The following is a 22846-nucleotide window of genomic DNA, read 5'->3' on the forward strand; positions in this document are numbered from 1 at the left end:
GACAGAGTTACACCAGCTACAGCACTGGCAGAGTTACACTGGCTACAGACAGCACTGACAGAGTTATACCAGCTACAGCACTGACAGAGTTGGATTTATTGTATTGCTGATGGGGGGGGGGGGTGCATTTTGATGCATTAAAACATTAAGGTCTAACGGCGCAAAATGTGTTTGGGGAAGTGAATGCTTTCTGAAGGCAGTGCATGTTTATAATTGTGCCATAAATGAGTGTTTTTTATGAATGGTTCTCCTCCTCCTCTTTGGTGAATGGCCTGAGGAACACTGGGTGGCAGATGCCTCTGCAGCTGGCCGCTGACAGAAGGAGCGGTCTGAGCCGCAGAAATAGCCGCTAATCCCCTCCCTGAATGGAAAGAGCCTGAACGGTGGAAGAGTTACAGCTGCCTGGGGCGGCTTATTGAGAAGCGCTTTCCACTAAAGAAAACTGAGAGGCTTAAAGAGTCGAGTCAGGCCGCAGTCAGCCGTCCCGGCCGAGCTAAGGTGTGGCGTTCATTAGTGTGTAAATGCTGTACATGTATCCTGTTATGAATATTAGGGAACTCCAGGTGAAGCGTTAATTAGCGTGTAAATGCTGTATGTGGGTCCTGTTATGAATATTAGGGACCTACAGGTGAAGCGTTAATTAGAGTGTAAATGCTGTATGTGGGTCCTGTTATGAATATTAGGGACCTACAGGTGTGATGCGCGGCAGGTGAGGCGTTCTTTACCGTGTAAATGCTGTACCTGGATCCTGGTCTGAATATTAGGGACCTCCAGGTGTGATGCGCAGCAGGTGCCCTTTCTCCAGTACTTCCCGTCTGTCTCAGCACCCATGCCAGCGGTGGAGCACGTAACAGATCTAAAGCTTTTAAAATCACAATCACAATCACAATGCGCCAAAGACAAATTTTTCGTGGAGGGTGCACGGCCAGACGAATTGTTGAGCTGGGGGTTGCCGGCAAGTTGGGGGAATCTGGGGTGGGTTTACACATTTACATTCTAGAACATTCCAATTACTCCAAAAAACTCTTGGTTTTTAAATATTAAAGTATACAAGTGTGTGATTGTGATGTTGCCCGCAGACTCTCACCTGGTGGACGATAATTAACTGAAAATTGATGCGTTTGCTTGCAAGTCAATGGAGAACAATGTCCACAAGTTGCAGTCAGATTGTAGTCCATCGGGGAATGTTTTGACACTAAACAGTCCTAATATACGAAGGTTTCATGGACAATCAAGTAGTATTTGAGCATTACGTAAAATAACCTAGCTCAAAAACAAGCTAACTAACTAGCTCACAGAAAATCCTGCCGATTGGTTCTCTTTTGCAAAACTGTCCGTGTTCATTAACATTGTGTAAACTTGTGGATACATATACCCTGTACATTGACACTTGGAGAATATTCACGGCAAAGATCACACTCACATACAGTTTACTCAGGTTGGATTGCTGTAATGACATCAAATATAATGTTTGTCCAAACAAATGCATGCAGTTACATTGTCCAATTACCTTTATTTATTTAAGTCAAGAAAATTTTATCAACAAAATCTATGCGTTTTTTAATAAAACTCATGTTTTATATTGATCTTTAATGTCTTTATTGTCTTCCACTAAGTAACGCTGCTTTGTGACAGTGACGTTCACACTGCAGCTGGACATTGCTGTATTCGCATGTAAAACAGTGTTCACTCATGTAAAAGGGACATACACGGTCTCAACTGATGTCTTGCCACAAACACTGAGTATGTTACAAAGTCTTTTTATAGTCATGCCATTTTCTTGAGGCAGGGCATTAAATGTGGCAAAACATTAAGTTAGGACTAAAATGTGACTAAACTAATTGGTTGTTTTCATCAAATAAAAAAAATATGATTTTAGTCATTTTTGGCTTGACTAAAATGAAGAGAAGACATGACTAAAATATTACTAAAACTACAATAAGATTCAGTCAAAAGACTTAAGACCATGACTAAATCAGAAACTGTTGGCAAAAACAACACTGTTTGAGACATATTTTGCCTTCAAAAAATTTTATTCCAAAAAGCCAGACAATGGTAAACTGTGCAATGACCGTGCAGTTTTCATGCTACGTCGCGTCCGCCAAAAACCTCTATTTTCACTGTGGTTGGTTTTTAAAATCTTGAACATTCCACTATATCCTTGCATTTCTGTGGCACTTCTTGAACCTTTTGATACTTAACTCCTGTGACACAAAGGTGTGGGTAACATATGCGTAACACAGGAGTTTTACAGCGTGAGATGGGTACTGGAACACGCTGGAAAATCACATTGGTAGGACAGGTGAAGTGCCTGCAGGCCGAGGAAATTGGACGTCTTGTTCCACGGTCACCGTCTGTCTGTCTTCCACATTGGACCTGGTGGTTGAGTCAAGACGTCATTCGTGGAATCGGCGCAATTCTCAACGCCAATTAAACTTAAACTGTCCTCAGCTGGCTGCTGCTGAATGTTTTGCCACTGTCCATTTTCAAATAGCTCAATTTGCCAGTGATGGAAAAGGCCTTGTGTGAAGGGAGGCAGCCATGGAGTGTTTTTGTGAGAACTGGGGACAGGCGGTGTAGAGGCGTGTGGGCGGACGGGAGCTGGGCTGGCTGCCTGCGTCAGCAGTGGCCTGCTGACTCACGCTCATCCTCTACAATGACTGAAGAGGCTAATTGGTTTGATACTCCTCTCTTCTAACGCGCAGACACAAGAGGCATTTTGTGCCTCCGCAGGCAAAGTAAAACACGCTAGCGTTTGTCATGCTAAAATGAGGGGGATTCATACTGGGGCTGCTAATTATTGCAGTGTTTTTTTCATGTACACAACATCTTCTGTCGCTCCTTAGTGTGAATGGGCTTTGTTTTTTAGCTTGTTTATTTATTTATTTGTTTTTTTTTTTAGTTTGTGTGATGTTTGCATCTCTATCTCATCTTCATTGTAAAGGAACATGCCACTCCACACCCCAATATTGACAATAGGAAGGCTGCAGAGGTATTCTGCTTGTATGGTTGGGAGTGGTACTGTGGTACTGCAACTCAGCCCTGAACATTTAGTTTTATTCTTTCATTGATATCAGCCAAAAATATTCATATAGTTGAGTCAGCAAAGAACTATTGGGGCCAGAACTATCTAGGTGGGTAGTCACAATTGGGTGTGGTGGTTCAGCCAAGGTGATTGGATAGACCAGGATGCTATTTAGCCTGCACTGTCTACATTGCATTTTACATTACAGGGATTTAGCAAACACTCTTATCCAGAGCAACGTTGTACGTAGCATTTACTTTGGATCCATTTATGCAGCTGGGTACATACTGAAGCAATGCAGGTTAAGTACCTCGCTCAAGGGTTCAATGTCAGTGTCCTAGTTTGACTGTAAGGTATATGCATTTTGTAGTGCATTTTAATGATCGTAGACAACTGCTGAACCCGTGTTCAGCAGTTGTCTACGATCATGAAAATGCACTTTTGTACGTCGCTTTGGATAAAAGCGTCTGCCAAATGAATGTAATGTAATGTAATGTATATCAATAAACGGGCTCATCAGAGGTCCTGCTGTCTTCGCCTCTTGGACGGGGTGGACCATACCATGCGTCCTTGTAATTTCTGGGAATTGCATTTGCAGTTTTTTTAACTGTTATAAAACGTTTAAACAGATGAGTTGGGGTCATGTTGCTCGACTTCCTTTGAGTTCTTTGACAGATTGAGGCCGAACATTACCGAGCAATCAGACAAGCTCATTTTCCGTGTGCTGGTTTGTTTTTGTTGTATGTTGTTTTGTAACTCCAGTGAAATTGCAGACCTTCTGAATGAGTACGGTGAAGTAGCACAAGGGTGTCATGGAGACGGGCTTTTAGCCAGACACAAGCAGAGCTTTTACAACACCCTTGTGGGTGAATGGGAAGCGTCAGTTGCCATGGCAATGAAGCGATGTTCTAGAATGAATTGAATGGATTTTCATGTGAGTGTTCTTCAAAAGGGAGAGAGAGAACTAGAGGGGGGCGGGAGCTGGGGATGGTGAAGATGGAGCACAGGTGCCCCTGGCCTGTTGACGGGGTTTCAGAGGAACGCTGGGCAACAGATGCCTCTGCAGCTGGCTGCTGACAGAAGGAGAGGTCTGAGCCGCAAAAATAGCCTCTAATCCCCTCCCTGAATGGAAAGAGCCTGAACGGTGGAAGAGTTACAGCTGCCTGGGGCGGCTTATTGAGAAGCACCTTTCTGTAAAGTGTCTTAAAGTAGGCAGGTCAGACTCTGCAGCCAGCCAACACGGCCCGCTACAACATTATCAGGTCGCCACCTTGTCCAGGCAGCATTCCAAGAAGGGAGGACAGATGGAGATATGTATGGAACATGGAGAGCATGGCTAATTTTACCAGCTAATCAGGTGCTTAGGTGGAGGCAATTGGCCTCTGAGGTTAGAAAGCCACAGGTGTGGTGAAGACAGCAGCCAGCATTGTTTGTTACTCTGCCATCCCTCCACTCTGCCTTAAGCCTACCCTAGAAGGCCTGCTGGTTCCGCACATGCAGAGTAAGGGCACGGCACAGGGGAACATTACATTCACATTACAGTCACTTAGCATACGCTAATCCAGAGCAACATACTGAAGGGTGGAACATCAGTGTAAGAGCAACATACAGACGGGTAGAACATCAGTGTAAGAGCAACGTACTGACGGGTAGAACATCAGTGTAAGAGCAACATACAGACGGGTAGAACATCAGCGTAAGAGCTTTTAGCGACATGTGACAGTGCCTTTTGCTTTCTAATGGTAGTTCTTGCTGATGTTTCGGCCACACATTCTTGCTGTGAACCTCCCTTTCCGCCTCATCCCAAAGGTGGTCTATTGGATTGAGATCTGGGGACTGTGGTGTAAATTGAAGTCATTGTCATGTTTGTGGAACCAGTTTGAGATGATGCATGATTTCTGACATAGCCCATTATCTTGCTGGAAGTATCCATTTGAAAAAGGGTAGACTGTGTCCAGCACCAATACTTGGGTATGCTGTGGCATTCCGTTGATGTTCAGTTGCCATTAAGGGGGCTACCTTCCCCACGCCATTGCACCACCACCAGCCTGCACCAGCCTGACACAAGGCAGGATGGGTCCATGGATTCATGCTCTTTACACCAAATTATAACCTTACCACCTGTATGTCATAGCAGAAATCGAGATTCACAAGACCAGGGTTGATCATGCCTCCCCTGTAGCCTCATCATCATGTTCTTAGCTGACAGGAGTGGAACCCCAGCATGGTCTTCTGCTGCGGTAGCCCAGCTGCTTCAAGGTTCAATGTATTGTGCATTCAGAGATGTTTGTCTGCACACCACTGTTGCAAAACAGCTGTTATTTGAGCATTTGTGGCATTTTTGATAGCTTGAAGAAGCCTGCCCATTCTCCTCTGACATCTCTGATTAACATGGTGTTTTTGCCCTCAGAACTGCTACTTACTGGATGTTTTTTGTTTATCACACCATTCTCTCTAAACTCTAGAGAGTGTAGTGTGTGTAAATCCCAGGAGGGCAGTTGTTTCTGAGATACCGGAACCATTCTGCCTGGAACCAGCAATCACACCACGGTCAAAGTCACCGAGATCACCCATCCTGCCCATTCTCACATTTGGCCAAACAACAGCTAAACCTCTTCTCCATGTCTGCATGCTTTACAGTATATACTGAGTTGCGGCCACCTGTTCGCTGTTTGGAGAAGCAGGCTATCTGCATTAACGAGCAGGGGGACCCTGAGTGTCAAGCTCACAACAATTTTAGGACTGCAACAAGCATATTATTATTTCTAGAGAAATCCAAAATCAGGAAAAAATAATCGGCATAATAAAATCGGTATATTACAAATAGATAAGCTGCTTGACAGAGAAATTAATCTATAATACCCTTTTGATTGGATGGTACTACTGGCGACCAATATATGAACTCTGATCGGAATACATATCTGATCCCTCCCTCAGCCTGGGAGAGGAAACAGGGAATTTTAACAGGGAAGTTGAACAGAAACACTGCTGTTCACGTATTGTTTGTCAGGCAAGCGATTTGTATATTGTCATCATTTCTGAAACACTTGATTTGGGTGGGTCAGCCCACACTGTGCTGAGGCAGATTTATCTAATTTAGCTTGTTCACTTAGTGCTAATCCAAAAGGCAGAACGTTCTGTGACACCTTAGCGTTCTGTGATCTTTCAGTGGGCCGAACGGGAAGTTCACCCAGGACAGTGTGCTGCCTTTCGCTTCACTCTTCCGGAGAGGTTTCACAGTGTTCCAGGAAGCCGGAATTGTTGATTCTGCCAGGCTGGGGAGTAGGCCATCATATTGTGCATGATTGTCCATAATTGGCTGCAGTTTAAAGGCCTCATCCTCTGCATAATAGACCAGTTCATTGAATATTCCTAACCAAAACCGGCTCAGTCCACCCCAGTAGTTACATCTTTGATATGCATAATTTTCTTGCGCTTCCATTTATCTGGAACCCAGTTACATATCCAAAAGTGATTACATCAAGAACGGATGTTTTCCCCAGCGAGCAGGTGTGCTACAATGAGGTCAGCCCACTTCTGTGTTTTACTAATGTGGTCCGAAGGCCACGATAAACATCATACCAATTAAAACCATTAGTGCTCAATGTGATGGTAACTCTGCGTAGTAAATGTAGCAGAACATTGTGGACTAAACGGCACAAAAGCATAGACTGACGTCACTGTGGAAAAACAGGCAGTGATGCAGAGAGAGAGGGGGATGTAGAGGGCGTGTGGTCGCTGAAGGACAGATGTAGAGAGAGATCGATACACCCCCGCCCAGCGCCCCCTTTAGTGGAATCGCACACAAACCCCCACACTCCCGATACAGGTAACAGTTCCAGTTGGGGGCTGTGTCCCTATTCAGATTCACAAGGGTTGACCCTGTGATTAAAAGAGGAAGTAGGAACGATAAATTGGCAACTGTATTGGTACCGTGGTGGGCTAGCGTCCTCGCCGTGGTGGGCTAGCGCCCTCTGCTCTTCTCTGTAGCGAATACTGAAAAGTGGAAGTTGTCTGAGACAAAGGATTATTTCATATCTTCAAGGCATACTATGCAGGATTATTTAGCCTTGCTGTGGTCCTGTTTTTACAATCAAAGAAATCTCCTCCTCTGTTTTCAAGTACCCCACACAACGTGGCGACAGATTTAATTATAGCTTAATTCCACTATGCTGAGCGTGTACTGTAGCTTAATTACATTATTGTGAACGTAATCCTGGATTTATTGTTGAGGCTTATGTGCTGTAAAGCAACATAACAACAACACATCCCCCAGGTAGGCCTTTGTCACAGGATGGCAGCTATGTCCTTCTGGATATGCGCATCACGTGCCCCTATATTGACTCCGGGAAAGTGCGTGTTGTAGGAATGTGGTGTTTCTCGTCGTTTGTGGGTGGACTGTGATGCCACTTCCTGTCTGTCCTGCAGGTTCCTCTTACAGTGCCTGGAAGATCTTGACGCCAGCCTCCGCAAGCTCAACTCCCGACTCTTTGTCGTCCGTGGCCAGCCTGCCAACGTCTTTCCCCGTCTCTTTAAGGTGAGTCCCGTCCCGCAGTCTTCTCAACAGTCTGCCTCCCAATTCCCCGCCTCATAACACCCCCCCCCCACCCCCCTTAGTCCACCCCATCCTGCTGCACCCTAAAACTGCCCCTTTGCTCCGCTCCTTCCCGTACCTCCCTTGGCCAGACTTGAGAAGCCGCTCAGCTGCTTATGCACGGGCTCTGTTTCTCCTCCTCAGGAGTGGAAGATCTCCCGGCTTACCTTCGAGTACGACTCGGAGCCCTTCGGCAAGGAGCGGGATGCTGCTATCAAGAAGCTGGCGATGGAGGCCGGGGTGGAAGTCTGCGTCAAAACCTCACACACCCTCTACGATCTGGACAGGTAGGAAACGCCCCTCACTTACTCTCACTCTCCTGAGTGACTGTCCTGATACTCACTCTCCTGAGTGACTGTCCTGATACTCACTCTCACTCTCCTGAGTGACTGTCCTGATACTCACTCTCACTCTCCTGAGTGACTGTCCTGTTACTCACTCTCCTGAGTGACTGTCCTGATACTCACTCTCCTGAGTGACTGTCCTGATACTCACTCTCCTGAGGGGCTGTCCTAATACTCACTCTCACTCTCCTGAGTGACTGTCCTGATACTCACTCTCCTGAGTGACTGTCCTGTTACTCACTCTCCTGAGGGGCTGTCCTAATACTCACTCTCACTCTCCTGAGTGACTGTCCTGATACTCACTCTCCTGAGTGACTGTCCTGATACTCACTCTCCTGAGTGACTGTCCTGATACTCACTCTCACTCTCCTGAGTGACTGTCCTGATACTCACTCTCCTGAGTGACTGTCCTGATACTCACTCTCCTGAGTGACTGTCCTGATACTCACTCTCCTGAGTGACTGTCCTGATACTCACTCTCCTGAGTGACTGTCCTGATACTCACTCTCCTGAGTGACTGTCCTGATGCTCACTCTCCTGGGGGGTTGTCTTTTGCAGGGTGATCGAGCTCAATGGCGGGCAGCCCCCCCTCACCTACAAGCGTTTCCAGACCCTGATCAGCCGCATGGACCCCCCCGAGCCCCCCGTGGAGCCGCTGTGTGCCTCTTTCATGGGGCGCTGCGTCACGCCCGTCGCCGACGACCACGGAGACAAGTACGGCGTGCCCTCGCTGGAAGAGCTGGGTAAGACACATGCTCACACGCACACACACGTATATACACGCACGCACACACTCGCACACACACACACACACTCACACATATATACACACACACGTACACGCACACTCACACACATATATACACAGACACGCATATACAGACACGCATATACAAACACGCGCGCGCTTGCACACACACATACACGCACATATAGGTATTATTTCGCCAGGCATGCTGGGTATTGCTTGTCCCCTGAATTTTGGTATCTGCACTCCGATCAGGGTTCGACACGGAAGGCCTCCCGTCTGCCGTGTGGCCGGGGGGCGAGACGGAGGCCCTGACCAGGATAGAGAGGCACCTCGAGAGGAAGGTGAGTGGTCTTCCTCACAGGCACAGTACGGGACGGAACAGAGCGGGCACCACAGAACAGAGCGCCTTCCATTTCCTTCTTCATAAAGAGGACAAGAAGGGCCCCAATCTTCCCATTTCTTGTGCTTTTTAACTTGTAGCTAGCTAGCTAGCTTTCGTTATTATAAAGTGAGTGATCCAGACTGACAGCACATTATCTACACTTTTTTTAGTTCACGTCTGCCACCAACAATATAACAAATATCAGAGCCAGACTGGCGATATATGATGGAATGCAGTATGCACTTTCCAACTCAGTGTCACACTCTCAGTTATCCATAGGGGTGACTACTGGATGGAAAACTAGGTAGCTAACTGTTGCTAAATACTGCGTTGCTAAGAGAATTAAGTGTTGTCCAGGCAACAGGCTGACTATGTCCTTCTGTCTGTCTGTCTGTCAGGCTTGGGTGGCCAACTTCGAGAGACCCAGAATGAACGCCAACTCGCTGCTGGCCAGCCCCACCGGCCTCAGCCCCTACCTGCGCTTTGGCTGTCTGTCCTGCCGCCTCTTCTACTTCAAACTCACCGATCTCTACCGCAAGGTACGCAACTCGCATACTTCTCCCGCAAGGTACGCAACTCGCATACTTCTCCCATAAGGCATGCAACTCGCATACTTCTCCCACACGGTACGCAACTTGCATACTTCTCCCACACGGTACGCAACTCGCATACTTCTCTCGCAAGGTACGCAACTCGCATACTTCTCTCGGAAGGTACGCAACTTGCATACTTCTCCCACACGATACGCAACTTGCATACTTCTACCGCAACGTACAGCCAGCCTGCAGCCGTCCTGCCCGAGCTCAGGGGTAATGGCCTGTGGTTTGAACTGAAAGGAATGGTTCACACTAGTGTGCGTGAGGTAAGGCACCACGGAGTTGCAGGTACAAGAGGCCCAGTGTAGATCATCTTGAAAATGCTGCAGGGTTGGGGTTCATACCATTGTGAAATTCATGGGACAATTCTATTTCATGTCTTAAACATTGGAATTGGAATTTATCAAGTCCAAAAATAACTATTTTTGCCAACTCAGTAATACAATAATACAATAAATGTCTGTCATTCATAATTTTATTATGACACTTGTAACAGAAGTGGGATTAAATAGCAGGATTAAAGGGATGAAATAAAATACAAATAATGTTTTGGCGTTCACGATGCTACCAACGGCTGTGGAAATATGATCAATAAACCACACAAATGTCAGACACCGAAAGATGATTGTCTCAAAGAAACAGGAGTCATTGTGTTGTGGTTCAAGTCTAGGTCATCACCCATTGTAAGACCACAAAATATATAAAGCAGTGTATTTGTTTTCCCCCTGCATTTTGGCTGTTTTTTCTGTATAAAAAACACAGAACCCTGTGTTGACGTGACCACTGTTGGTAGGAATCAGCATTGGTTCCGTTTCCATTTTAATTTAATGAACCCATGTCATAATTTGAAATTCTGTACATTTTTATTGGCCATAATGTTCTATAGGGATTTTTCAATGAACTGAATTGAAGTGGAACTGTCCCCAATACCATTAATTGAATCTGAGTGATTTAAGGAGAGAATAGAATTGAAGGAATCGGTGTGGGGATGAATGCTATATTGGAATTGTTCCGTACCTGCATTTCCCAGGTGAAGAAGAACAGCTCCCCGCCCCTCTCGCTTTACGGCCAGCTGCTCTGGCGCGAGTTCTTCTACACCGCTGCCACGACCAACCCGCGCTTCGACAAGATGGAGGGCAACCCCATCTGCGTGCGCATCCCCTGGGACCGCAACCCCGAGGCGCTGGCCAAGTGGGCCGAGGCCAAGACCGGCTTCCCCTGGATCGACGCCATCATGACCCAGCTGCGGCAGGAGGGCTGGATCCACCACCTGGCCCGCCACGCCGTGGCCTGCTTCCTGACCAGGGGGGACCTGTGGATCAGCTGGGAGGAGGGCATGAAGGTGAGGGCTGGGGCCATGGGGAGGGCGGGGCCATAATGTAGGCGGGGCCATGGGGAGGGATGAGCCATGAGGTAGGCGGGGCCATGGGGAGGGAGGAGCCATGAGGAGGGCATGAAGGTTAGGGCTGGGGCTGTGGGAAGGGTGGGGCCATAATGTAGGCGGGGCCATGGGGAGGGAGGAGCCATAAGGTAGGCAGGGCCATGGGGAGGGAGGGGGCCATGAGGAGGGCATGAAGGTGAGGACTGGGGCTGTGGGAAGGGTGGGGCCATAAGGTAGGCGGGCCATGGGGAGGGAGGAGCATGAGGTAGGCGGGCCATGGGGAGGGAGGGGCCATGAGGAGGGCATGAAGGTTAGGGCTGGCCGTGGGGAGGCGGGGCCATAATGTAGGCAGGCCATGGGGAGGAGGGGCCATGAGGTAGGCGGGCCATGGGAGGGAGGGGCCATGAGGAGGCATGAAGGTGAGGACTGGGGCTGTGGGAAGGGTGGGGCCATAATGTAGGCGGGGCCATGGGAGGGAGGAGCCATGAGGTAGGCGGGGCCATGGGGAGGGAGGGCCATGAGGAGGGCATGAAGGTTAGGGCTGGGGCCGTGGGGAGGGCGGGCCATAATGTAGGCAGGGCCATGGGGAGGGAGGGGCCATGAGGTAGGCGGGCCATGGGAGGAGGAGCCATAAGGTAGGCAGGGCCATGGGGAGGGAGGGGCCATGAGGTAGGCAGGGCCATGGGGAGGGAGGGGCCATAAGGTAGGCGGGGCCATGGGGAGGGAGGGGCCATGAGGTAGGCAGGGCCATGGGGAGGGAGGGGCCATGAGGTAGGCAGGGCCATGGGGAGGGAGGGGCCATGAGGTAGGCAGGGCCATGGGGAGGGAGGGGCCATGAGCAGAGCATGAAGGTGAGGGCTAGGGCCGTGTGCCCTATCTACACTGTTCTGAGTTCTCTGGGTTCTGCCTGTGTCCCAGTGCAAGCAGGTTTGTGTTCAGTGTGCCTTCATGACCCGGCTTTCCTGAGTGTAGTGGGGAGCTGTTTTGGGCGTGGCCAGACCTTGCCTGTGCCCGTGGTGACCGTGGAAATGTGCCCCTGCAGGTGTTTGAGGAGCTGCTGCTGGACGCAGACTGGAGCGTGAACGCGGGCAGCTGGATGTGGCTCTCCTGCAGCTCCTTCTTCCAGCAGTTCTTCCACTGCTACTGCCCCGTGGGCTTCGGTCGCCGCACCGACCCCAACGGCGACTTCATCAGGTGGGTGTCCCCCGCCCTCACCTCCCCTCTCCCACCCCCCCCAACCCCCCCCCTTAAACACACCCCCCAGGGGTGCCACTCACCGCTCACACACCTCCACCTCTGTCGGCCAATCAACTCACGGGAACTCGGCTTCGGGCGTCCAATCAGCACTGATCCCGCACACCGCAGCACACGCACCGATTGGGACCGACAGGTTTCTGACCTGGAAGGCAGTTAGCGGGGGACACCTTTCTCCAGAAGCGGGTGAAGACAGCGCTTTTTTCGTCTCTGACGGGGGTGTGAATTGCCTCATTTTGGCAAACTTGTGCCGAGCATGGGAAGATCCTGCTTCCTAATGCTTGCGGTAATTTCTAGGTTTTTGGTAGTTAGCTATTATTGTTTTATGGCAATTTAATAATTGAGTTTGTACGTCTGGGAAATACTTGGAACATATTTGGCCTTTCACCTCTTGGTGAGGTTGCCGCAGTGAAATACTGTATGTTGTCTGTTGGACAATAAGTAACTGGACATTTGCAGCAATATTATTAGTAATATTACAATAGTAATAATAATTTCATAATTAGTAGAGAATGAGCCAATGCATTTGCAGTGAGATCAGACTATAAATATAGCACAACAATTTATGGTTCCTGTAAAGGAATATTTGCAAATTTAGCAAACATTCAAGAAAAACGGCGACAACTTTTCGACATTGATCCACTTCCCTTATCATTTTTTTAAATGTAATATAATTGTAATTTATACTTCAGGCTATGTACATGTAGGTATACTCAGTAATCTCACTGTTAAATTCATATTTAAGCATTAACACGAACGGCAAGATGTTTTTGAATGGATAGCATTCCTTAGTTTTAAGCAAGTGAGATAAGGCAACATTACGCTAGCCAGAATCTTCTTGTATTTAACTCAAACTGGGGATTTTACAAGAATAATATGTTTTTGGAAGAAGACACGATGGGTTTTGCAGTGCTATATGATTTATATGATTAGTAGGGCTTGTCTCGGGTAGGACCACACGGGCGGGGGCGGGGGGCGGGAGGGGGCAGTTTCAGCAGGGTTTGTCTCGAGTAGGACCACACGGGGGGGGGGGCAAGTTTCAGCAGGATTTGTCTCGGGTAGGACCACACGGGGCGGGGGGGGCGGGAGGGGGAGGGGGAGGGGGCATGCCTTTCTTCCTCCGCCACAGGAGAGCCGCAGACCCACAGGGGCGACAGGGAGAAAGAAAGAGAGGGAGGGAGGGAACCCTCCAAACCTGCCGGTAAGTGCAGCTCCAGACCACTGCAGCTTGAGAGGGAAGCCTGAGACAGAGCCAGCCTCCATCTTGTTTTGTCACCTTGACTTATTTATGCCGTGTCTGTGACGTTCTTTTGTTGTTTTGGATGTCGACTCTAGGGCGTAATTTTGTTCTAGGGAAATGTGTTCTCTATGCTTTCGTTAAGTATCGTAGTATGATGACACAAATGACTCTTTTCAGTTTGATTTTAGCGAGAATTTCTGTAAACCTTTGGCCTTTGGCCGTTAATTGTGTGAAGTCGATCGTTGATTAATGTGCAGCCCTCTCTGTCTGTCTGTTGTGAGATTGTTTTCATGAGGTGAGTCTCTTCTGGGAGATTTTGTATTGGTGTGTGAGTGTGATTTTTTTCCCGTACCAGCAGTCAGGCACTGTTTTTTGCTCTCTGTTTGGGGTTTGGGGATTGGGTGAAAAGTTCAGCTTTCCCTCTCCCCTTTGTAAATTGCGATTGATTGCTTTTAAGACGAAAGCCATTCTCAGCCAAAGCACCTGGGAGCCCTGTTAACTGTGATTCGGGTGGAGGCGTTGTCATGGCGCGGTGGCCTGTTCTTGAAGTTGGTAGCATCTCATTTCATCAAAAGGGATTTGAACCGCTTGGTAAGGAAGTGCTGACCTGGGCTGCATTCCGTGGGCAGAGCACCACGGAGCGTTTAGCGGAGGAGACTGATGGGAGGCGTAGTCCAGAGTCGACGCTCTGACTATGCGTGTAATGGGCTCTGGACTTCACTTCCCATTAGCCCTTTTTGCTTTAACGCTTTATGGCATTCTGCCTGTTCACTGCAGCCCTGCCTCTTCAAGAGAATTAAACACTAGCCCTTTGACTCGCACTGCATGTGGAGGACGTCCTTCTTGCCTGGAGATGTCCAATAACGGAAGGTAAATGGTGTGGAATCCAGCACTTCGGGGAGAGACCTGTCGCTTTTCTCTGACGGCAGACTGCCTTCCTTTTCAGACACCCCCCCCCAGCTTTCTCCATAAGAGCTTGAGTGGGCAGGTTGCGAGGCATCCTGGCGAAATGGTTGCTGTCCCTTTTGGCAAAACGAGGGGCCAACCAATCGCAGGCGGCAGATTACCGGGTTGCTCGTTCCGCGGTTAGCAGGTTTCTCTGCTTTGGCTTGGGATCACTGTCGTCTCAAAAGCGACCAATGGCAGTCGGAGGGGCAGGGAGTGGACCTGAACCTCTTATCCAGCCCACAGCTTGGGAGGGGTTGTCCTGGGGCAGGGTGGGAGTGGGGGAGGAGGAGGGCGGGGTTGGGGGTTGGGGTCACTGCCTCTGCTTTCTAACGCGTGTTATAGTAGGAATCTCTGTAGCCCTCAAAGCTGGCAGGACCGTGGGTAAAAAGTGCTTCTGTCCGCGGCAGGCCCCCCACACCCTCTGTCCGGCTCTGGTAAGGTGGACCAAGTAGGTAGGTGGCCTTTCCCTGTCCAGGAAATTAATAAAAAAAACAGAAAAAAAAAAACAACGTGATGTGACGACACGCCCAAAGCTGAGAGCTCCTGCTGAGGGCCACTGTGCACTGGGTTTGTGTGGCTCCGCCCCTCCCTCACGCCGAGCTCCTATTGGCTGGTGGTGTGGACTTCCAGTCTCCTGACTTTGTTAATTTCCACCATGATTCTTGTGGGAAGGTACCAGTTCTGGAGCAGGCTCCATCTTGAAGGAACAGACCTTTTATACTAAAGCTGCATCAAGAGCCATACAAGTACGCTCCATCATTAAAATCAGTCAAACTGCCAGCATGCGTACAGCAGCCACTCACAAGCACCTCAATACATGAAAAACACCTTCCCGAATTTTTCTTGGATTCTAAAAGTTGGTGAAAGCATAAATGTATCAACCAATTTATTTTCCATTGTAGTAGGAATGTAATATAATAAGGCCAAATGTTTAATATTTTATCCTTGTTTACTACCATTGATTTGTTTGTAAAACCGCATACCAGTCTTTTTATCGTGATTTCTCTCCCTCCTAAATTGAAACTGTTTGTTTGCAAATCTCATATTACTTGTGATAACTATGGTTGTAGATTTGCAGAGGGTTATATGACTGTAAAAGGTAGTTGCATTTTAAAGGGAGACAAGATCAGAATCAGATTTTTTGTGACAGTTAAAGCTCCTTCATGTTTAAAACCTTTAAAAATCTTAATTTCTCTTTAATCTGATTTGGCCTGAATAGAGTCCAGGTTCACTTCCTATACCCAGCCCTTCGTGTACGAAGGTATCATTCAAATCAAGGACCGACAATTCTGTCTGCTCTTAAGATTTGTGCATATTCCGAAAAACATGTAATAATATCTGGAACCCAACTACACATTTTTTGCACATACACATAGCTAATGTTCTCTTTTGCTCCAATCAGCCACCCATTCCTTTCTCTGGTAAATTCCCTCTGTACTGTCCTCAAAATACTCCTTTTGCAACCAAGCCCTCTGTCCCATCTCAGGGTGTGAGTGTGTGAGAGCTTTTTTAAAGCCCTCTGTCCCATCTCAGGGTGTGAGTGTGTGAGAGTGTGTTTAAAGCCCTCTGTCCCATCTCAGGGTGTGAGTGTGTGAGAGTGTGTTCAAAGCCCTCTGTCCCATCTTAGGGTCTGAGTGTGTGAGAGTGTGTTTAAGGCCCTCTGTCCCTTCTCAGGGTGAGTGTGAGAGTGTGTTTAAAGCCCTCTGTCCCTTCTCAGGGTGTGCGAGTGTGTGTGAGAGCATGTTTAAAGCCCTCTGTCCCTTCTTAGGGTGTGAGTGTGTGTGTGTGTGTGTGTGTGTTTAAAGCCCTCTGTCCCATCTCAGGGTGTGTGAGTGTGTGAGAGCATGTTTAAAGACCTTCTCAGAGTGTGAGAGTGTGTGAGAGTGTGTTTAAAGCCCTCTGTCCCTTCTTAGGGTGTGGGTGTGTGTGTGTGTGTGTGTTTAAAGCCCTCTGTCCCTTCTCAGGGTGTGTGAGTGTGTGTGAGAGCGTGTTTAAAGCCATCTGTCCCTTCTCAGAGTGTGTGTGAGAGTGTGTTTAAAGCGCTTCTCAGGGTGTGAGAGTGTGTGAGTCCAGTGTGTGTGTGAGAGCGTGTTTATAGCGTTGTGAGTAGCACTTCTCCCCTGGTGGACAGCTTGTCTGTTAGCCTCTCTGGTTTTCGTAGCTTGTCTGTTAGCTTCTCTGGTATTCATTACGAGACTCTGCGCTTTAATCTCTCCCTCTGCTTGCAGACGATATTTACCTGTTCTCAGAGGTTTCCCCGCCAAGTACATCTACGACCCCTGGAACGCCCCGGATTCGGTGCAGGCGGCTGCCAAGTGCATCATCGGCATCCACTACCCCAAGCCCATGGTGAACCACGCAGAGGCCAGCCGCCTGAACATAGAGAGGATGAAACAGATCTACCAGCAGCTGTCCCGCTACAGGGGACTAGGTAAGCATGCCCTAGTGTCCTAATACCTGGCACCTAGCATCCTAATGTCTACTGGCCAGTGTTCTAATATCTAGCACCCTAATGCCTTGCACAGTGTCATAATGCCTTGAACTTGCATGTCCTAGCCCAAAGCAGTCAGTAGGTTAGATGTTAAGTCCAGGAAGTGACATCACAGGAAACTGGCTGATCAGAGGGTCTGTGCCCAAGGAAAGAACTTTCAAAACCACGTGGTCACAGTTCAGTCTCTGCTTTCTGACAGTTTTCTCCAAGACCTTGTTATTGACACGGTGTCCGTCTCTAACAGGTTTGCTGGCCTCAGTGCCGACCAATCATAACGGGAATGGGAACGGCGCCATGATGGCGTACTCTCCTGGGGAGCAGCAGACTGGGACCTCAGCAACAGCCAGTGCGTACAGCACACTAACGCACCGCACACATCACACTAACACACTACACACATCACACTAACACACTGCACATTGCATATCACATGCACACTGACTTTGCCCTTTCCTACTCACAGCGACAGGTGTATCGGGGAGTAAGGTTGCCAGTGGCAACGGTAGCGGCAGCATCTTATTAAACTTTGACAGTGAGGATCAGCCGAGACCAAGTAGAGTGCAGCAGCATGGTGAGTGTGACCGCTCTGTACCCCTCTCTCTGTTTGACCACTCTGTACCCCTCTCTCAGTTTGACTGCTCTGTACCCCTCTCTCTGTTTGACTGCTCTGTACCCCTCTCTCTGTTTGACCGCTCTGTACCACTCTCTCTTTTTGACCACTCCGTACCCCTCTCTCAGTTTGACTGCTCTGTACCCCTCTCTCTGTTTGACTGCTCTGTACCCCTCTCTCTGTTTGACCGCTCTGTACCCCTCTCTCTGTTTGACCGCTCTGTACCCCTCTCTCTTTTTGACCACTCTGTACCCCTCTCTCTTTTTGACCACTCTGTACCCCTCTCTCAGTTTGACTGCTCTGTACCCCTCTCTCAGTTTGACTGCTCTGTACCCCTCTCTCTGTTTGACCGCTCTGTACCCCTCTCTCAGTTTGACTGCTCTGTACCCCTCTCTCTGTTTGACCGCTCTGTACCCCTCTCTCTTTTTGACCACTCCGTACCCCTCTCTCAGTATGACTGCTCTGTACCCCTCTCTCTGTATGACTGCTCTGTACCCCTCTCTCTTTTTGACCACTCCGTACCCCTCTCTCAGTATGACTGCTCTGTACCCCTCTCTCTTTTTGACCACTCTGTACCCCTCTCTGTTTGACCGCTCTGTACCCCTCTCTCTGTTTGACCGCTCTGTACCCCTCTCTCTTTTTGACCACTCCGTACCCCTCTCTCAGTATGACTGCTCTGTACCCCTCTCTCTTTTTGACCACTCTGTACCCCTCTCTCAGTTTGACCGCTCTGTACCCCTCTCTCTTTTTGACCACTCCGTACCCCTCTCTCAGTATGACTGCTCTGTACCCCTCTCTCTGTATGACCGCTCTGTACCCCTCTCTCTTTTGACCACTCCGTACCCCTCTCTCAGTATGACTGCTCTGTACCCCTCTCTCTTTTTGACCACTCTGTACCCCTCTCTCAGTTTGACCGCTCTGTACCCCTCTCTCTGTTTGACCGCTCTGTACCCCTCTCTCTGTTTGACCGCTCTGTACCCCTCTCTCTGTTTGACCGCTCTGTACCCCTCTCTCAGTTTGACCACTCTGTACCCCTCTCTCTGTTTGACTGCTCTGTACCCCTCTCTCTGTTTGACCATGGCCCTGTCTGTCCCCCCAGGCTTCCCCACTGTGGCGGATCCAGCCCACCGGCTCCAGCAGCCCGGCAGTGCACACGAGTTTGCTGTGCCACAGCACCCAGGTACCAGATAGGGGCCTGCCTGGCCAGAGTCAGGAGGGCAGGGGCGGAGTCAGGAGGGAGGACAGGTGGGCGGAGTCGGGAAGGAGGAAGGGGGTGGAGTCAGGAAGGAGGACGGGGGGGTCAGGAGAGGGCAGGGGTTTTGTTTCTGGAAAGATGGGCAGGAGTTTGTATAAATTTGCTATTTTTATGCAGTCTATGGTATGGAGTGACTGTGGGGGATTTCAGGCTGTGGGGGTTTTTCACGCTGGGTGGGTTTTGTGCTCCAGGCCGTCTGAGTCACCCCGGGGGGAAGAGGGAGCTGGAGTCGGAACGTGGGCCTGGAGGGGAAGACGAAACACGGGGCTCCTCACGCAAAATACCACGACAAAACACTGAGGTGAGTTCCAGGGTACACCTGGAGGAGCCTATACCTGAGCAGGGTTTACACCTGGGCCTGACCAGGGTTACACCTGGAGGAGCCTATACCTGACCAGGGTTACACCTGGAGGAGCCTATACCTGAGCAGGGTTTACACCTGGGCCTGACCAGGGTTACACCTGGAGGAGCCTATACCTGAGCAGGGTTTACACCTGGGCCTAACCAGGGTTACACCTGGAGGAGCCTATACCTGAGCAGGGTTTATACCTAAGCCTAGGATTACATCTGAACCTGGGTTATACCTGAGCAGGGTTTATACCTGAGCCTGACCAGGGTTACACCTGGAGGAGCCTATACCTGAGCAGGGTTTACACCTGGGCCTGACCAGGGTTACACCTGGAGGAGCCTATACCTGAGCAGGGTTTATACCTAAGCCTAGGATTACATCTGAACCTGGGTTATACCTGAGCAGGGTTTATACCTGAGCCTGACCAGGGTTACACCTGGATGTGCCTATACCTGAGCCTAGGATTAAGCCTGAGCCTGGGTTACTCCTGAGCACAGTGCATCCAGCTGAACCACAGGGGCTGCAGTTACACAGAGCTGAGTCACCCTGCTGCTTCTGCCACTGCCTTGGAAAGAGTCACAACTCCCACAGTGCACCTGGGGAAGGCCCACGGCGGCCGAAAACACTGTTTTTACATCGTCAACATTCTCTAATAAAGAGGTTTAGCTGGAGCAGGTCCTGCTTTCTCTTTGTGTGAAGTCAATAAGCCAATTTCTTTTGGGAGAAATAGGGGGGGGGGGGGGGGGGAATAAAATGGCTGAACGCATAATGTGTTTTTTTCCCCACAGAGGAGCTAGGGTCTGCAGGATCGGTCCGCACCTCACCAAGTCCCTGCTCAGCACGGACGCAAGGCGCACCAGGGAGACACAGATCCACAAGATCCACTTTTCTACCTTAATTTTACTGAGAATGTTTGCATTTCTTATTCTGTGCCGATTGTGTATACAGTTTCTTAAGATTCAACCTTTTGTGCCCCATGTGAATCTCGAGAAGATTTCACGGTCACATTCAAAGGTGTAAATGTGAGAGTGGCTAAGCTTTGGATGGTTGGGTGAAAACACTTGGGGGTTCAGCTCGAAGAGAATTGGGGGTGTTAGTGGGCAGATAGTGGGCTGGTGGCAGAGCTGACTGGGTCACTTTAAGATGAGTGAGGTCATCAGGGTCAGAGGTCAGTCTGAACCCCACCACTCTGCAGCACCCCCCTCTCCCTTTCCCCCTCACCAGTTCTGTTCCTCTGGGTTCGAACCCAGGGCAGCTGTAACCTGCAAGCCTATAGGAGACAACTTGCATCAAAGCAACATGCTTTTAGCCCTTATCAGAAGTTAGTTCACTTTCCCTTTCATGCTGGCCAAACCTTGGCCCCTGGGACACTGTGTGGAATGTACCGGGATGATGGGCAGCTTCTCTCAGAAAGGTCATTAGCATTTTAGTCTTTTTTTCCCCCATGTGCTAGGAACAAAACCACCCCCCCCCCAAAAAAAAAATCAAGAAATATTCAAAAATAAGCACCTTAATTCCCATGTACGTTCTTATGACCGCTGCTTTTGTAAAAGCAGAGACCACAGAATGCGCGTAGGAATAAGCTGCTTATTATCAGCTGGTAACTTACCGGCGCCCCCCTACTGGTCCAGTAGCACACTGCAGTAATACCAGGGTGTTCAGTTCTGGTTTTTTTCCTCGTCATAGCTCCTAGTGCCCAAGTCTTTTTTTTTATTGTACTGGCTACATATTGACTCGCATTACATCGTGATTGTGTCCACTTAGCATGAGCTCATGCAAGTGTTTTTGTACATAAAAATACATCTTAATTATTATATATATATATTTTGATACTGCATAGGCTATATGTGATTTTGTAGATTAGCTTCATCACTGTCGCAGACATGAAGGAACTGCAGCTGCTGACCGGGAAGGGAAGGGGTTCCGTACATGTCCGCATTGGAACAGCCTGGGCAGCATTAACACTCGATTATTACTGTCTGAAGGAACAGTGAGGAAAGTGCAGTTACTGTACCGCCAGCGAAGCCGCTAACAAAAGACTCCGGACGATTACACTTTTCTAATATCCCAGCCATCAGCGTTCTGACCTGGATAAAAATGGTTTGTGATGCGTTTTCCCTCCCGGGAGCAACTGGTGGGCGATGACTGCTCGAGGCTGTTCGGAGATTTAGCCAGCAGCTGCTCCGCGGTCAGGCGTGAAGGTTGTTTTGCGTCACGGGCTCTGTGAGGTCTCGTTATGTTTCCCAGCAGTCTGTTTCTCCCCGTTTCGCGCCCCCGTCCAAAGCTAGCAACTCGTTCTCGCCTTTCTCCGAAAGGCCGTTTGCTGTTCGTGTTCATGCGGAAGCACAAGAGAACAGAAGCTTCCTGAAAAAAAAACTGTTATTCATATTAATACTGTGGTCAAATACTCATGAGTGATACAAAGTGTCAACGAGGGAATGCAAAAAAAAAAAAAAACGTCTGTACATTTTACAAATATTTTTAATAAAAACGGAAAAGAAAAAACATGGGATTAAGCTGAGACAACAAAACTTTTGTGTATGAGCCTTTTAGCCACTAGTTCCTACATCTGTATCAGATATGTGATTGGACAGGTTTTATCGTTTTAAACACAGCACACTTAACGCAACAGCTGCGTCTCGTTGCCCTTAACAACAAAACATTCCTTACGTTCTAAGTATGTTTAAAAGGAAGTGGAATTGATGGGAATTTGCCCTCCCTTTAAAAGGCTGTGCAGTGCATGGTTCATTTGGTTACCAGCATCTATTTTGTCTCTTTGTTTGCTGTCAAGAAATAGTTACCCCCCCCCCCCCAACTCTTGTAGACCTTAATATTTTGATATAAAAATAGCTGGGAATAGTTACACTACATGTGGTCAAAATACAAAAGATTACATTTTAGTATTTCCCTCAGATTTATTGCCCTATGATCCCTCAGGAAAACGCATTCATTTTGGCTGAACTGTCAGTTGCTGTTCAGCTAAACTGCCCTGTGTTAAAGCGGTGTGAAACACCCGAGGCAGCTACAGGTTATTCTGGCACAAAATGGCGACTGTCCAACTCCTAGTTTTACCACTGCAGGTGAAAAAAACAAACAAACAAACTGCTCCTAAACTGTTGGTACTGCAGCGATATGTGAAATCCTATCAACTCCCGAGAAATCACTGCGGTTGAAAACATTTCTTGTCTGTACAACTGCATGTTCATTTTCAAATCAGGAGTTGGAATTCTCGTGTTTAGCTGTGGAATTCAACCACCCTGTTTTGTGTCCGATGCTTTAAGGAAATGTTCCGCTTGGTGTGCGTTTCCTGGGATACGAGTGTCTGTACAGTTGGTGTAGAGGCTGTCAGAATGGGGTGTTTCTGTATTGTAATTTGTAGACATGCATATGTTGTGTTATTGAAGCTGTACATTGTTATTGTAGTTGTACTTTATGACAAACAAAATGAACCAACCTTTTTTTCCTTTTCCTTCTCATTTTCTTTTAAATTCTGTTAATTTCTGAGGAGAACTTTAAGAAAGGCGAATATACTGTGTTATTATTGGTATACTCTCTCTCTTCCCTATTCTGTGATGTCGTGCTCGTGTTTAAACAGGACATGAAAATAAATTTGTTGCAACAGCGAA

General features: G+C 48.5%; 1 protein-coding gene across 1 annotated transcript in view; it reads left to right on the plus strand.

Annotated features, from left to right (window-relative positions):
- The window catches only part of cry3a (cryptochrome circadian regulator 3a), a 33157-nt gene extending 10311 nt beyond the window's left edge, over positions 1-22846 (plus strand). The window contains exons 3-15 of the mRNA XM_064299847.1: positions 7454-7562; positions 7764-7906; positions 8522-8706; positions 8967-9055; positions 9495-9635; positions 10723-11034; positions 12116-12267; positions 16744-16946; positions 17251-17352; positions 17470-17577; positions 18716-18796; positions 19063-19172; positions 20009-22846. Coding sequence (XP_064155917.1) covers positions 7454-7562; positions 7764-7906; positions 8522-8706; positions 8967-9055; positions 9495-9635; positions 10723-11034; positions 12116-12267; positions 16744-16946; positions 17251-17352; positions 17470-17577; positions 18716-18796; positions 19063-19172; positions 20009-20017 — 1744 coding nt within the window. The 3' untranslated portion in view covers positions 20018-22846. The remainder of the gene's footprint in view (positions 1-7453; positions 7563-7763; positions 7907-8521; positions 8707-8966; positions 9056-9494; positions 9636-10722; positions 11035-12115; positions 12268-16743; positions 16947-17250; positions 17353-17469; positions 17578-18715; positions 18797-19062; positions 19173-20008) is intronic.

Source organism: Anguilla rostrata, chromosome 11 (genome assembly GCF_018555375.3).
Source record: "Anguilla rostrata isolate EN2019 chromosome 11, ASM1855537v3, whole genome shotgun sequence".
Taxonomy (NCBI): Eukaryota; Metazoa; Chordata; class Actinopteri; order Anguilliformes; family Anguillidae; genus Anguilla; species Anguilla rostrata.